At 37.2% G+C, this 17858-nt stretch overlaps 1 protein-coding gene across 1 annotated transcript in view; it reads left to right on the top strand.

Annotated features, from left to right (window-relative positions):
- The window catches only part of TBCK (TBC1 domain containing kinase), a 98184-nt gene extending 93677 nt beyond the window's left edge, over positions 1-4507 (top strand). Inside the window, exon 26 of the mRNA XM_081333217.1 lies at positions 2771-4507. Within this exon, the coding sequence (XP_081189343.1) occupies positions 2771-2881 (111 nt within the window). The 3' untranslated portion in view covers positions 2882-4507. The remainder of the gene's footprint in view (positions 1-2770) is intronic.
- Positions 4508-17858: the final 13351 nt, after the last annotated feature.

Genomic DNA, 17858 nt, shown 5'->3' with positions numbered 1-17858 from the left:
GTTTCAAATGTTAACTATTTAGATTACCTTGCTAGGCCCCAAACATGGGGCAAATCTTTATTTCCTGTTTTCCGCCTATCTTGAAGGCTATCAAACAGGCAGTAGTCACACCGGACAATTCATATATTTGTGTAAATTACTAACACACATGTGCGAGGGAACCTTTCCCTTTAATTCTTTGTTAGTAATTTACACACACACACACACACACACACACACACACACACATATATATATACATATATATATATATATATATATATATATATATATATATATATATATATATATATATATATATATATATATATATATATATATATATATATATATATATATATATATATATATATATATATATATATTTGATTTTCTATGAAATAGACCTAAAATATTGATGTTCAGTGTGCACAAATAGACCCTTCGTTGACAGTTTTGGTGTCAGGAATGACCTTCTCACCAAATGAACAAGAAAAAAAAAGCTCTAAGTTTGTCCTATCAGTATTGTACCCCTACTGTATAAATGTGAATTTCTGAAGCTGTCCTTGCTATTGGCCACAAAGTCTTGCTATGTTTATCCTGTACTGATTTGGCCCCACTTGAATAGGAAGAGGGACGCCAAGATTCCTTGGCTTTTTTCTTCACTAAAGCTTTTAAGAACAATTAACTCTGACTGTTATCAGCTATATTACTTGCCTATACAAGTAACAGCTAGATATAGATCATGTACTCTATCTCCAGTCTCCAAAGACCTACATGAAATCCTTTGAAAGGATGTTTCTTTTAGCTTTCATCACGGACCAATAGATATTATCTTGTATTTGTTCAACACAAAAATATTTGTTATGAAACATAACGAAATTATCCATTTATTGTTTAAAGCAAACTAATCCCTGGTTTTCAAATCAAGAAACCCATCGATTTACAGTAGTTTTTGTACTGTTTTTCCTTTTTAATTGTCAAAATATTTTTGTTGTTAGTTTAAATAGACATGTATTACTTTTGTCCGCTCTGCATAGGGATTTTGTTTATTATATGCATTACAAATATTATAGAACATGAGTTAAAATGAATTGACATCATAGCTGAATTATGTGACCAAATTCTAAAAAGACTGTTCATATAGGTGCATTACAGAGAAAGTATAAAGCATTTGTTGTGTAATGTTTTAATTAAATAGCTATGTAAAGGATACCTATTCCTGCATGAGCCTATTACAGCATTATAATGAATTTGAGTAGCATTCTGTGGCATTCTGTGGCATCCATTTATTAAGCAAATGAAGAATTTTCCTAACCACTATTTTCAGGTAAAAATTAAGACTATTTTCTTGAATATAATAGGTAAGGGGTTAATATGGCAATAAAAGAACCATATTATATAATTTAGAAAATGGAAAACTATATCAAGTATGTATGTTTAAAAAATATCTTAAGTATTTTTGTTTTGTCTTGTTTTTCTTTCTATTGTTTTCAGTACTTTTTTTAATTTCTTTTTGTATTGCTTGGTGCTTATCTTTTAACTTTCTAAACATACTTAATGAAAATTATATACATAAAAAAACCATAATTGCTACAATAACACATGTTGTCTACTAATGCAATTATAAGACCCATGGTGAAATCTGAAAGTCAGCAACATTTCTCATTGCTCTGGAAAATATTTGTGTTGTTTCTCCATTTACACGTTCATCTCTGAAAACAAATATGTTGGTCTGCTTTTAACTGAGTGTAGAGGTCCCACCTTAGACATGAAGGCAGCTGGATAACTTTGGATCAATCAATCTCTCTCAGTACTCACCTCAGAGAAGCTGTTGTGAGGAAAATAGGAGGAATGTACAGTACAGTGTGTTCACTGGTACAATATGTTCACTGTCTTGAGTTATTTAAAAAAATAAGGTGGGATATAAATAAATGAAATCCGTACATAAAAATTAAATATAATAAATCATTAGTATATTCTAATAGAATAAATAGAAATCAGTCAAATAAAGAAATGAATATGGATCTTCAAATTCAGTTCTCCAGACCTAAGCATGCAAATGTTAAACATTCAGGATAATTTTCAAGGGATACATGAGACAACACACTGTTGCTCTACAAGTGCTATGTATGGATAAAGGAGGTGATGGTAGGATGGTGGAGGAGGATTACCACTAAAACTCAACCACTTCAGCTTGGAAAAAGTAGGTAAAGCTTCTGTAGTATTTCCTGTAAAAAACAAACATAAAAATTACTCGAAATTAATATAGTAAGTAAAGATTGCTCTTTGATAATAGGAGAATGCAGAAGATTTAGTAAGCCTTCTCCCTAGTTTTTCTTATATAGCTACACATAAGTGGTCCTCAACTTACAATCATTCATTTAATGACTGTTTGAAGTTACAACAGCACTGAAAAAAGTGACGTATAACCATTTTTCTTACTTATGACCATTGCAGAATCCCCATGGTCACATGATCAAAATTCAGACACTTGGCAACTGACTTGTATTTATGACGGTCGCAGTGTCCTGGGGTCATGTGATCACCTCTTGCAACCTTCTAACAACCAAAGTCAATGGGGAAGCCAGATTCAGTTAACAGCTGTGTTACTAACTTCATAACTGCAGTGATTCACTTAGAACTGTGGCAAAAAAGGTTGTAAAATGGGGCAAAATTCACCTGTTTCACTTAGCAACAAAAATGTTGGGCTCAATTGTCGTAAGTTGAGGACAGCCTGTATTGAAGCAATATATATACATTATTCTAATGTAAAATATTTCTACTTCAGTTCACAGCTCATCTGGTGAAAATAAAATATCCAAGAATTTGCATTTTGGATGGTGGTATAAACAAAATCAAGACAACAGGTCTTCTAACAGTTCCTTCTCCACAAATATGACCAGAAAAGCTTCAAGTGTCTCTTAGCTTTATGGAGAAAAAAAAACCTCTTAAGAGTACAACAACATTTTAATTCTGCTCATGCCTCAAATATTGTGTCTGTTTACAGTGGTTTTTCAGTTGAGTGGATTTTTTAAAAATGTATCATTTTTTACAGAACTTAGCTTGGCTGGAAGAAACCATAAAGCATGGGTCTCAACTTGATCGCATCACGTGATGTATCGTGATGTTTTTGCCTTTGCGGAGTGGGGGTGGGATCTGGCCCGCGGGCCGCCAGTTTCACACTCCTGCTATAAAGCATTAAAATGGTGTAATTCTAAGAAAGCTTCAATTATTTGAGCTTTGTCCATCTAGCAAGAGGAAAAAAAACAGCAGTTCTACATATAAAATCTGCACTTATTAACTCAAATTATGAGTTTGAAATTACATGAATTAATATCATTTGAATGACTGATACATTTAAGATATAATTCTTTCAGTTCAAGAATTAATTTGTTTGACTTGTTAGTTTATCAGGACCATGGAATATTTAAAATCAAGTAAGGTGGGGGGGAACTAGAAATTGCTTTCATAACCTGCTTGTTGAATCTTTTACAGAATATTTTTATAGAAATATGTCCAAACATCTTTCACTCTCGTTTGTTACAACTTTAACAAATAATAGTGCAGCAGTGATAGTGCAGCAGTGTCATGAAATAGCCTTGTCTGTTAAATTTAAATATATTGTGCTTTGAAAATTATTTGTAAAAGAATAAACTTTTACTGTTACATTTGAAATATTGTTTCTGTAAATATTAGCTTTGCTAATTAAGAACTGTGTCTCTCTGTGTGTGTTCCCTGAATCCTCATCAGTGCAAAAAATTGAAATTGACCAGATAATTTTCTCACTAAGGGACTGGAATGCTTTTACAATCCAGAAGAATAAATTGTTGGAAGAAAAGTCTTGATCATAGTTCCATCCAAGCCGGGGATAAACAACATGGCGACTGCTTTGGGAAGAGGGTTACAGTTTATTGCAGAGGAAAGCCAGACAGGAAGATGGATCCAGAAAAAAGGACTGACCACATGTGGGTAGTGGGATTTTATACCCCCTGGACTCTATTGTTTGGAGTTATTTCCAATTCCTGTTTGGGGCTATTTCCTGTGTGTCCTGAGTCTAAGTGGGCCCCTCTAGGAATCTTGCTGGTTGTGGATATGTCTTTGTCTTTCCTAAGCGTCTAGCTCCAACCTTCTTGATGGCTCACATTTGCATTTCTATAGAACTGGTTTTCTGTTTGGGGGGAAGGAGACCTGAAACTATTAAGAAAACTCAGCATGCTTTCCTGGTTCTTCAATTTATTTTTAGGAAATATATTTTTCTGCCCTTTTAATATTTCCTTCTCCGGGGAGCTGACTTCCCTCAGTATGATTTGAAAAATCTAAATGGCAGTGTAAAAAATAGAGTTCATGCAAGGTCATTTCTCCCACAGGGTCATTAGGGTGTTTTTTTCAGGTATAATTTTTCATTTTATTAATTTGGGACACATGTAAGAGTACCATTGGATATGGTAAACATTATTTCCCACGCACATATTACTTATGTTTAAATACTTCATCAAAAAATAAGATTAAAATAAAAATGGCAAATATTTACCCTAAATTGAGTCCGATTTTACTTTTTTCATAGAGACTTTGATAATCAATATTCTCTTTCAGAAGAGAAGTTGAATGGTGGAAGTTTTCAGATCATCCATTCTTTAACTTTGCACACATCATTAACATGCTCTGAATCTACATTTTGAGATGAAGACATTATATATATGGTTCTGTGTGAGTGGCAGGCGTGCACACCCTCCACCAGCGCAAATGGAGCTCTGCACACAATCGCAAGTGCTCTGCTCACATAAGTGGACCTTCATGCACAATCACCCACCACTTGTGCAGCCCAGTTCTGAACAGGCCACAGCCCAGGGATTGGGGAACCCTGATATAAAAGACACGTAAGTAATAAATTGTCTTATTGCATCATAAATACATTTGACTCAGATGTCTCCACTTCCAGAGTGTTGGGGGTTTGAGCCACGTTAGTTTAAAGGTTAAGACACCAGTCTAGAAAGAGGGAGACCATGAGTTCAAGTCCTGCCTTAGCCATGAAAGACTTTGGGCCAGTCACTCTGTCAATTCAATCTACCTCACAGGGTTGTTTTCTGGAAAATGGGAGGGGAAGATGTGTTAGATATATTCACTATCTTGAGTTATTTGTCAGTATAATAATGGTGGCATGCAAATGAATAAATAAAACTGCCTCAACTGCCATCTTGACTTTTTTAACCTCAAGCCATGTTCATAAAAATTAAATAGTAAACAAGCTTTACAAGGAACTTCAGAATGTTTCATTATGTCAGTTATATGAAAAATGGAGAAAATTATCCCTTCATCAACCAACATCCCATCCCAGTAGAAGTTAGAATGAAGACAAGGAAAAACTATTTCATACCCATTCAATAGTTCATTTTTTAAAAAGCTTTGGAATGGTTTAGGAACATGCTTAGAAAATGCAAAGCTATTTGGGGAAAGTTTCAGCATGTTTTATTACTGCCTGCTGTTGACAGTTGTCTTACTGCTTAGGCCTCTTCTAAGGCCTAAGCAAGTATAAATGCTATTTCATCTCCAAAGAGATCTGGGGAGAAAAACATATAAAGCAGGATTCAAATGTTATCGTTCTTAGAATAAATCTACTGAAATTTGCTAAATGAAGTATATTAGTTTTAATAGGTCTGCTCTAAATATAATACCACCCTAACTCTAAGTGACCTAAAAAGTTTAAACCCGGCAGCTGGAAAAATCTGTGATTTCATTCCTGTCACTTAAACATTACAAAAGATAAATGGTGCTGGCTGAACTTAGATAACCCAAAATATACAATGCATCTTACCTCGATGCCTTTGATTCTTTTTCTTTTCTAAATATAAAAATAAGATTTAAAATAATTCTTTTGCAAAATAGAGCTGGATATCTCTTTTGTCCTCCAGGTATTCCAAAGCATGTTCCCTCAACTATCAAAGGACGTGTTTTTCTAGTGAATATGCAGTTACCTGGCAGTAACACTATAAGCTGATTCTAGCATGAGTCACTGATTCCATCTTTCTCTTTAGGGAGAAAATTTATCTTTTTTCCCCCAGTTTTAGAACATAACTCTGGCGCCACTGAGCACAAAGGTAGCATAATAAATCTTTCTTCTAGTAGATAATTGTTAATATTAGTTACAATAACCTACTTGTCAGTATCTGGGGAAACAGGGGCAGTGGTTATTATAGAACCCAGGATATTTAAAAGATTTAGCTTCCTTACCTTCCTATTACTAGGTGGAATTGCTTGCTTCAACCCTTCAGAATAATCTTTAGTCAATCCTTTGTAGTTGGCCTATTTATTTTCCTGCATTCTAGATATTGAAGGATGATAGGTACTGGTGCAAATTTTAACAAATATCTATTTTAAATTTACATTCATTTTAGCCATTTTCTCCAATTTGACAAATCTCCAAATTTTATGTTAACTTGAAATTCCTGGAGCTATTCTATTCTATTCTGTAAATAAATAGAAAAAAGAAAAGGAGATTGTGGTTTAATTGTATAGCTTCTAAACCATACACTATGCAGAGATTCCATGGATCATTTTTTGGTATCAACAATTAATAATTTGCATAAATTTAGACACTTGAGTTTATGAATCATTAGTTATGGCTTAATATTATATGTAAACCCAGCATCTTCTACAAACTATAGTTAAAAATCATGGTGTAGCACACGAGTGTGTAATTGTTTAGCTCTTCTTTTTTTCTAAATATTTCAATTTCACTTCAGTCCCTTGGTTTCATGAGAATCAAACATTATACTGATTTTTCAGAGTTTATTCCCTTTTTTGGCAACAGCCTCCCTCAAACTGGACTTCTCAAGATGTACTGGATTATATCTCTATTATCTCCAACCACCATAATTTTAGTTGATTTTTAGTCCATCATATCTTGACACCAGATTGGGGAAAGCTACTGGCTCAAAAACTGTGAGGGGGACCTTGGGAGTCCTAGTGGATGATCACTTGACTATGAGCCAGCAGTGTGAAGCAGCATCCAAAAAAGCTAATACAATCCTGGGTTGTATAAACAGAGGCATTGAATCAAGATCACATGAAGTATTAGTACCGCTTTATAAAAACCTAGTCCATCTCTGGAATACTGCAACCAATTTTGGTCACCATACTACAAAAAAGATGTTGAGACCCTGGAAAAAGTTCAGAGAAGAGCAACTAAAATGATCAAAGGCCCGGAGACTAAAACATATGAAGAACGGCTGCAGGACTAGGGTTTGGCTAGTCTAAAGAAAAGAAGAAACGGGTGAAATGATAGCAGTATTCCAGTATCTGAGGGGCTGCCCCAGAGAAGAGGGTATCAAACTATTCTCCAAAGCACCAGAGAGCAGGACTGTTCTGTACCAGCCTGCTACCGGCCTTGCAGAAAGGCAACCCCTGTACAAACGGCAGAGGCTGGAAAGCGTCTGAGGCTGGAAAACGTCTGCCAAGTTTATTACACAAACAAACAACAAAACATGAAACAAGATACCGGAGCTTTGATCCTCAAACGGAGCGGTTGCTTTCAGCAACCAGCCCTTCCCCAAACACTCCCTTTATTAGAGTTCAGGGCGTGGCCTCCCTGTGCCTCCTTCCGAGAAGTCCCATAGCCTTTCTCTGCTTGCTCCTGCTTGACTGCCTCCTGCGTCGGGCGTCCTTGAACAGGGCCAGCTGTGGGTCATCATCATCCGCACTGTCGGGCTCGCGCAGCTGAGTCTCCACCAAGTAAGAGGGCCCTGGCTGGGGGCTCTGCGAAGCCTCCAAGCCATCATCAGCAAGTTCGTCTTCAACACCCTCCTCCTCCCCCTCGTCTGAGTCATCCGAGTCATCCGACCCGGCTGCCGGACCCACAGGCTGACCCTGAATCACAACAAGGACAAGAAACAATGGTTGGAAACTCACCAAAGACAGAAGCAACCTGGAATTAAGGAGAAACTCCCTGACAGGGAGGACAATTAACCAGTGGAACAGCTTGCCTCCAGAAATTGTGGGCGCTCTATCACTGGAAGTTTTTATGAGGAGTCTAGACAGTCACTTGTCTGAAATAATATAGGTTCTCTTGCTTGAGCAAGGGACTTCCAAGGTCCCTTCCAGTTTCTATTCTATTCTATTCTATTCTATTCTATTCTATTCTATTCTATTCTATTCTATTCTATTCTATTCTATTCTATTCTATTCTATTCTATTCTATTCTATTCTATTCTATTCTACTGTAGCATTTGTGCCTGGATTCAATGTCACCAAATTCTCAGTTGAATAGTTAAGAATCTGCTGCCTTGCAAATTTTAAAAGTGGAGGCATGATAAGATAGTTATATGTTTGCCTCCTCCATGAAGGAGTTGTTTTTTTTTAGAAATAGTTGGAAGGAGTGTCCCAACATTCATTGGAGCTGCTGAGAGTGCAGCCATCAAGAGCACTCTGAAATTATTCATTAATCATTACATTTTGGAGAAAAATATAATTGATAATTGGGCCTTCATAAGCTCACATTTGTCAGATAGAAACTGAACACAGATTTATGTTAATAATAATAATAAAGTTGGAAGGTACATTGGAGGTCATCTAGTCCAACCCCCTGCTCAGGCAGGAAACCCTTTACCATTCTGGACAAATGTCTGTCCACTCTCTTCTTAAAAACTTCCAGTGTTGGAGCATTCACAGCTTCTGGAGGCAGGTTGTTCCACCAATAATTGTTTTAACTGTCAGGAAATTTCTCCTTAGTTCTAGGTTGCTTCTCTCCTTGATTAGTTTCCATCCACTGCTTCTTGTCCTGCCTTTGGGTGCTTTGGAGAATAGCTTGAGTCCCTCCTCTTTGTGGCAGCCCCTGAGATATTGGAACACTGCTATCATGTCACCCCTCGCCCTTCTCTTCATTAAACTAGACATACCCAATTCCAGCAGCCGTTCCTTATATGTTTTAGTCTCCAGTCCCCTAATCATCTTTGTTGCTCTTCTCTGTACTCTGTTAAACTTCAAGTGTCTTACTTCTTTGTATAAAAGGATGGGGGATTAATAATAGTATTTCTGTTCTCAAGATTAAATTAAAATCATAATTAAAAACCCCATTATCATCAGTCCAGGTCGGCCTGTTGGAAAAGATATGTCTTAAGTGTAGTATCATCCCCTCAGTGTGACTGTAAGCTCCCATGTCAAATTGTAGATCACATTGTAGAAAAATGTGGGTTAGACAGCATCATCACCAGATGGATTTGTAGCTGGCTGACTGGCCATACTCAGTGTACGGTCCTCAATGGAACGGCATCTACATGGATGGAAGTGTGTAGTGGGGTGCTCCAGGACTCTGTTCTGGGCCCAGTGCTCTTCAACATCTTCATCAATGATTTGGATGAGGGGATATATGGGGAACTCATCAAATTTGCAGACAACACAAAGCTGGCAGGAATAGCCAACACCCCAGAAGATAGGCTTAAGATACAGGAGGATCTTGACAGACTTCAACATTGTGCGCTAACAAAATTAAATTCAGTGGTGAAAAAAGTAAGGTTCCACATTTAGGCAAGAAAAACCAAATGCACAGGTACAGTATAGGTGCTACCTTGCTCAGTAGTAGCAACTGTGAGAGTGGTCTTTGGGTTTGTCTAGTCTAATGAAGAGAAGGATGAGGAGTGACATGATAGCAGTGTTCCAATATCTCCAGGGTTGCCACAGAGAAGAGCAAGTCAAGCTATTCTCCAAAGCACCTGAAGGCAGGACAAGAAGCAATGGATGGAAACTAACCAAAAAGAGAAGCAACCTAGAACTAAGGAGAAAATTCTTGACAGAACAATTAATCAGTGGAACAACCTGCCTCCAGAAGCTATGAATGCTCCAACACTGGATTTTTTAAAGAAGAGACTGGCAGCCATTTGTCTGAAATGGTATAGGGTTTCCTGCCTGAGCAGGGGGTTGGACTAGATGACCTCCAAGGTCCCTTACAACTTTATTATTATTATTGCTGTTGTTGTTATCGTGACCAGCTGTAAGCTGAGGGCACATACATGCCCAGTATCTGACTTTTTCCATATAAAGCATCTGCACCTCAAAGATTAGATGGCCTGGACATTGGTATTTGAACATAGATCTTTTTAACATGTATATATATTTTTAACATTTTAACATTTCTGTGTGTGTGTGTGTGTGTGTGTGTGTGTGTATATACATATATGTGTGTGTGTGTGTGTTTGTGTGTATGTATTCCATGTATGTATGATATAAAAAGGTAAAGGTTCCCCCGCACATGCGTGCTAGTCGTTTCCAACTCTAGGGGCCGGTGCTCATCTCCGTTTCAAAGCCGAAGAGCCAGCTCTTATCTGAGGATGTCTCTGTGGTCATGTGGCCGGCATGACTAGATGCCAAAGGCATACGGAATGCTGTTACCTTCCCACCATAGTGCTCCCTATTTTTCTACTTGCATTTTTATGTGCTTTCGAACTGCTAGGTGGGCAGAAGCTGGGATGAGTAATAGGCGCTCACACTGTTACACGGCACTCGGGATTCGACCCGCCAAACTGCCGACCTCCTGATCGACAAGCTCAGCATCCTAACCCACTGAGCCACCATGTCCCTTATGTATGATATACTATATGCTAAATAAATGTGTTGAATTTGTATCTTTACTTCCTGAATGTAAGTTTTGAAGTTTTATTAATTAATTAATTAATTTGTTTATTTATAATGAGACTTGTATGCCACCCTATCTCCTGAAGGACTCAGGGCGGCTAACAACAATAAAATACAAATAAATACAAATATTGAAAAAGAATTAAATTGTGTCAAAGTCTCACTAAAACCAATAAAACATTTAAAATCATAATTAAAAACCCCATTATCATCAGTCCAGGTTGGCCTGTTGGAAAAGATATGTCTTAAGGTCACGGCAAAAGGACCGAAGGTCTGGGGCCATCCGGAGCTCCCGGGGGAGTTGATTCCACCAAGCAGGTGCCCCAACAGAGAAGGCCCTCCCCCTGGGGGTCGCCAGCCGACATTGTCTGGCTGAGGGGGCCCTTTCTGTGTGAGTGCCCAGGGCGATGGGAAAACGTTCCTGGCAGCAGACGGACCTGCAAATATAAAATAAATAACAATAATAAAAAATAATGATAATAAAATAATTAATTTTATTATTTTCTCCATTTGTAGAGAAAAAAATAGAATTAGTAGCCTTGTATGTAAGTAAGTTACTAGCTATGATGGAGTTCTTAATAGATCCACTTCAAATGGCAGTGGAGTGTAGTTAGCTAACTTTTCCACCATACACAATAATCCATAATTTGGGAGTTAGCATAGTAATACTCTTGCACTCTATCAGAGACTGAAATCTCATTAAATAATACTTTAGTGAGTTATTAGGAAGCAGTATTGTTACTATTGAAGAGCATCTATAGTTGTAACATTTCTATTTTCACTTGGCATTTCTTGGCACATCAAGCTATCAAAAACTCTTTTGTGCCTTAATTGTTCTTGTCACAACAGATTCTTCATGAATTTATGAATGGTTGTTGAACTGAAGCTGACCATTTTGTGACTGTCTCTAGATCCTCATGACAAGCTGCTTTTGGCTGCAGATATATGCATCAAATAGTGGCACAAAGTCCAATGAGGGAAAGGAATTTGTTCCTTGTTTGAAAGTCACTGTTTGGCAATTTTTTACTTGCATGAAATGGTACATTGTTTTGTGGTAGGCTCTGGAAACTTGTATCCTCTTTGAAATCTTAAAGAATAAATTTATTCAAGTGTGATTAACTGGAAAATGGTAAAGGGATTTGTTTCTAATCTGTCCTTAGTCTCTGTGTGAAGGTGAATCTGTACAAAGGTGAATCCAAGATCATTCCTTGGATTCATAGTTTATTGAGAAATATAGCTATAGGTGACTTGTGACTGAGTGGAAGATCTGGTCACATTTTTGGTTGTCAACCATGTGTCTATGCAGTTTCCTCTTCAACTGAACCAGTTTTTCTCCTTGAGAACTAAAAGAAAGAAGGAAAGAATAATTTGGGATTTTATTTATTTTAAAAGGAAGCAGTTGTAAGGATAAGCACTGAAAAAAATGCTTGGTATTTGTCCCCTCTTCCAGATCCACTATTTTGAAAATGAAAGTTCATTTCAAAACTCAGATGGGGGAATATTGTAACCTGGAATTATTTAGATACATAATGAAGTTAAAAAAAAGAAAATATAATACCTTTTTAAACCACTGTTTTACAATCAGTAAAATAAAATATAGGGAAAAATTATGTTACTCTGAAAATAAATGATTAGACTGCTGGCTTGCCTTAACATCAAGTAGTTGTGTTTTTTATTATTTATTTATTTTATTTCAAGAAATGTCTTCCTCTGGTGGCCATATCTTGGATCACTTGATTTTGAAGTACTGAGAAACAGCCAGTGTGTTTAATTACTATTTTTATATTGTCAATGCATATGTTCACTATGCCTTGTAATTTAAACACAATGTATTTTCCTGAGACACAAAAGTCTGACTGATGAGTAATACTCTGTATGTTTTGTGAACTTTACAGATCACTACAATGCAGTCATTCTTAAGGAACTGCAATTATCTTTATTAAAGTAAAAGCTGTAGAGAAGAAAACTGTCCTAAAACCTAAGATTTTGACAAATACCATTTTTCTTAAAAAAGCTAAACGATGAAAGACAGATTGGAATGTAACTTAATATCTTTTCAACTAAATGGTACCAGCATGTTGACTATGAAAGTGTTAAACAAAGCCATGGTCAGTGAGAAATGACAGAAAACTTTACTCACATTCTGGAGTTCTCTAAACCACTTTTTCCTACCACCACAGTCTCCTTTCCCAAATCTAGGAACTAGGAAAAGGTAGTAGAGCACAGGTGTTTGCATATCGAAGATCTGAGGTCCTCCACAGCTCTTCAGTTTTCAGCATCTATGGATGTTTCCAGTAGGCCTCAAAAATATCGTACTCAGAATTCCAGATAGCCACTACTAGGGAGTGTGGATAATTCTGAGCTAGGTGGACTAACGGCAGTAGAAATGTTTGACATGTGAACTTTGAGAAATAGAGTTCCCATTCTTCCTTATTCAGAGAAGCATTGAAAGCTAACCCTTAGACTCTCAGATTCCAAGATTCTCCAATAGATGTATCCAGTGATGGGATTCAGCCGGTTCGCACCACTTCGGCAGAACTGCTAGCTAATTTTTGGTTGCCCGGGATGGACTTCTGGAAGTGGCATCCACACAGAGAACTGGTTGTTCACATATTTGAATCCCACCAATGGATGTATCACACAAGTCAGGGGTCCCCAACCTTTGGTCTGCAGACCAGTACTGGTCCATAACCCACTGGGAACCGGGCCTTGCAAGCGGTGGGCAAATGTGAGAAGCCTTATTTGTGTATGTACCAGGAGCTAGGTTGTGCACATGAATCCATACCCTTCCCCTGCTGCTGCCATCACTGTTGCTGCTAATCTGGGGAGCCAGAAAGGTTGGGGACCATTGACATAAGTGAATAGATATTAACACTAAAATAGTAACAATATTAGAGGGATGCGGTGGCTCAGTGGGTTAGGACGCTGAGCTTGTCGATCAGGTCGGCAGTTTGGCGGGTCGAATCCCGAGTGCCGCATAACAGAGTGAGCGCCTGTTACTCGTCCCAGCTTCTGCCAACCTAGCAGTTCGAAAGCACGTAAAAATGCAAGTAGAAAAATAGGGACCACTACGGTGGGAAGGTAACAGCGTTCTGTGCGCCTTTGGCGTCTAGTCATGCCAGACACATGACCACAGAGACGTCCTCGGACAAGTGCTGGCTCTTCGGCTTTGAAACGGAGATGAGCACCGGCCCCTAGAGTCGGAAACGACTAGCACACATGTGCAGGGGAACCTTTACCTTTACCTAGTAACAATATTAATATATCTCTCAGGGTTTTTTTTTCTTTTACTGGTGCTTCTTCTTTATAATTGCTTTTGTTTCAAGAAATTACAAGCTAGACTCAATTTTTTAAGGATAATTTTCCATATGGAGGTTTTGGTACTCCAGTCCATCATTTCTAAATTTCAGTGCTTAAAATACTCTGCTGTGACAACTTGTCAGCTACGACCAGTTTTTTATTTTTGTTTTGTTTTTGTAAAAGAAAAAGGTGCCGGAACTCACACATGTCATACAACCCACCTTGCCTACACTACAAGGTTCCATCCAAAAAAGGTGCCGGAACTCCGTTCTGAGCGTTCTATGACAAAAAGAGCCCTGGCTACGACTCCAACAGATGCTTATTGATTGTATTTACTTATTTATTTTAAACTTGTACACATGTAATATCTAAATACTCCTGTTCATGAAAACGTTTAAAATGTGCTTCTTTTGTCATTTTGTTGATTTGTTTCTTTTTCAAGGAGACCTACCTTTAGCCTGTAGCAAAATGGAAATCTGGTCAGTCTGATAAATACTCTGAAATTACATAGCTGCAGTTATCTGAATCAGCACTGGAATAATAAAAATACTGTGGAATATTTATAAAGACTAGGCATGCTTCTGAATTTACTTGGGAGAAATCATTTGAGCACAGAAACACTTTGCTATTCATTAAAGAACTCTGACCATTGTCATGAATCTGAAAAAAGGTTGATGCTGTCTTAAGGCACCCCTCATTAAAGTTAACTGTTAAAGCAATGCCGTCTTCTTTTTTCAGATTCACATGGAAATCTGGAAAACTTTCCCCTAATAAAAGCAATAGTTAGTGTATTTGCATTCATCCAAGGTCTAAAAAGCTAGGCCAGGTTCTAATGAATCCAGGCCAGCAGACAAGGTTTATTTTTGTATTAACTCCAGTTTTTCTAATTGATCTGTACGGGCTTGTAATTTTTATAAATCAGTCATCAATGTCTATGGCTCACAATTTGTTTTTCGCCTTTAACATCATAACATAAAGGATTTGAACAATATTGCTAATGGGCTATTTTCTTCTGGCCCCATATGCAATGATCTGTTGCTCTCACTGAAAAATGAGAAGGTTGATAACAAAGGTTTTTGACTGATGGAACTCAGATAATGAACTTTAGCACTTAGTTAAATGTATTTGTTATATGTATTCAGACAACTTTGTTTAGACAGGTGAGATAATGGAGTGAGTATAGAACATACCTTCTTAAGAGTACATATTACTCTTAATGTGCTGTTAGTTTGTAAAATTTGCCTTATTGCTTTATTTTTCAAATAGTTTACAGGATGAAAGATGCACCTAGATACTTTCATAAATAAATTAATTGGATACAGACAATTTCCTACAAAGTTTCAATAGAGGTTTTGCTCCACTTCTATTGTCTAGTTGTTGTTTTCTCTCACACATAAAAGGCACTTGAAATGATAAGAGTCCAATCCCCTCTAGACTGCTCATCAGCCACATAATGATCTCCAGGTTTCTCCTAAGAACTAAAAGTTAAAATTTGATCTCATTAGAAGATATGATTAACAGTTCTTTGTCCCAAGCACTTTCTCTGCTGCTTCTTTAAGAGATAAGTTACAGCTGTTAAATTTTTGTGGAGCTCTGCATAAGTGGGATGTAAGAACTCCACTCTCTATGTCAGCCTTGGGATGATGCTATTAATAATACAGCTATTGTTTTCTTTTGTGAGTCTATTATGGGCTCCTATTTCTGAGACTGGCACATTTTATAGTTGTTTAGTCACTTTAGAATACACACCCGCACACACATACACACACTGCAAACAAAAAATAGGAAGAGATTTTGACATTTGATAACATTATTTCGGAAGAAGAGGATTTGAGCTGGCTGCAAAGTTTTTGTAGGCTGAGAAGATAATTGAGGCAGACTAGGCTCAAATTCCATGCAGTCTTTGAAACCTTTTGTTATGCTGTTGCTATCAATACACCTGCAAGTCAAGTTAGTACATAATCAAGTGGGTACTACAAGAAGGCAATTTTTAATGGCTCTAGCTTCATCTTTTATCCCATTTGGAGACATTATGTAAAGATCTAACTCTCTAGAGAAGGCTCTAATGCTGTGAAAAATGGAAAGAAGAGGTGATGACAGCCAGAAGGATGATGGCTGGACTCAGTTATATTGGCAACAGGTGCACTATTGGAAGACCTGGGAGACCAGGTTAAGGACAGATCATTATGGGGAAAAAATATGGTCTTCAACAGTCACCACTGACCTGAGGGCACGTAATAAATTAATTAATCAATCAATGGTATCTGTGAATCAACATTTTTAAGCTACTATTTGGAGTGGTAACAGTCACATTTATTTCTATTATATCATAGATAGATATGTACATCTGTTATTCCATACTAATTTTCATGGAAGATGACAAACTGGATTATCACATTATATTCAAGCACCGTTTGTTGAATTGTGTATCACAATAAGCTGGATTTGCTAAACTTACTAAGCAAAAGTCATGGACTATACAATGTCTGTGTTACAGACTAACTTTTACATATTGCTGACAATGCTGTTAATCGTGCCTAATTCTCAGCGATTCTATGGACCAGCAGTCTAGTGTGGTTTCTTTCACTTGTTTTATTCTCTGACTGATGTTAGCTTGGGTAGTGTATAGCCACTATGTTTTTTGGGCAGCCTCATTTCCTTTTACCACTGACTACTCTGAGCATAACTGCTTTTCCAGTGAATTTGATCACATGACATAGCTGAAATAAGTAAGGCAGAATTTTGTGATTTGGCCTTACTGTGATGTGTCTGGTTTTATACACCCCAGTAACTTGCTGGTTTGTCACCCTTGCTGTATAAGGAATGCACAGGAGCCTTCTCCGACACCACAAGTCAAATGAGTTGATTTTCCTCCTGTCTACTTTTTTCATGATCCAACTGTAGGTAGCTTTTGAAAAACATGAAATAATCTGCATTTAGTTGCCAGGCTGATGTCTTTCTTTTCTATACTCAGTTCATGCTCAGCTGTGTGACCGAGTGTGATTTGATGCTTTATTTCTGAACTATCTTCACAACTTTAATCTTTCATTCGATTTCTTCACGGTCAGTTGTTATTTTGACATTTCCACACATCTTTATTAGAAGACAAAACAGTAAGATTGCTCCCCACAAATACATGTAACCTTCCAGGATATCATTCTATCATTGAGCATCCATGTTCATGCTTTTTCTATGCAAGTAGATATTCCTTCAAATACTACAGTGGACTGGGATGTCATTCCCCCCCCCACCGAGACCTCAGCTAGGGTATATTCAGATACCATGAGCATTCTTGAAAATAAAGAGGATATTTGAGGTGGTGCTTCAGAATGCTAGCATTCATTTTAAATTACCAGAGTGTTTAAAAAATGAAATAAAATAAGGTTGTACATAGAACGTAAGAGATAGCCTGGGATTAATTTCATGAGTACCTATAGACACCATAATAAGAATTTAGGATTTAACCCCATCTGTAAGTCCCTCTATTGTAAAAATAATACTGAGACTAATTCTTCCTCTATGGCATTCTGAATTACAGTCAAAATATCTAAACACTGGAGGGCCTTTACTCTGAGATGATGTCATGACCTCCCCTTAGCTGGCTTTGAAAACTGATACCGGAATATTCCTTACCTGGAGAGACAATGTCCCTGTGACTCTGGACATATAAAAACAAAAGCGCATATGAGCCTTCATTGTCTGTACTGCAGAAACGTTCATACTAGTCTCATCTTACCATTATCCATTAAATACCCAGAGTGCATAAGACCATTCTACACCTCCCTGCTGCTTTCAGATATCAACCATTCTACAACATACCATTGTTACTACATTCTGTGCAACACTACTTAAAATTTATTGGATGATAACCTGTACCATACACTAGACTTAATAATCACCTAGCTTGACAAACTAGAATGGTCTGTATTTTGATAGATATAATCTTCCAGGTG

Source organism: Vipera berus (assembly GCF_964194415.1).
Source record: "Vipera berus genome assembly, chromosome: 7".
In the NCBI taxonomy this organism is placed as follows: Eukaryota; Metazoa; Chordata; class Lepidosauria; order Squamata; family Viperidae; genus Vipera; species Vipera berus.
Note: the sequence above shows the minus strand (reverse complement) of the source record. Positions and strands in the feature narration are given on the sequence as shown.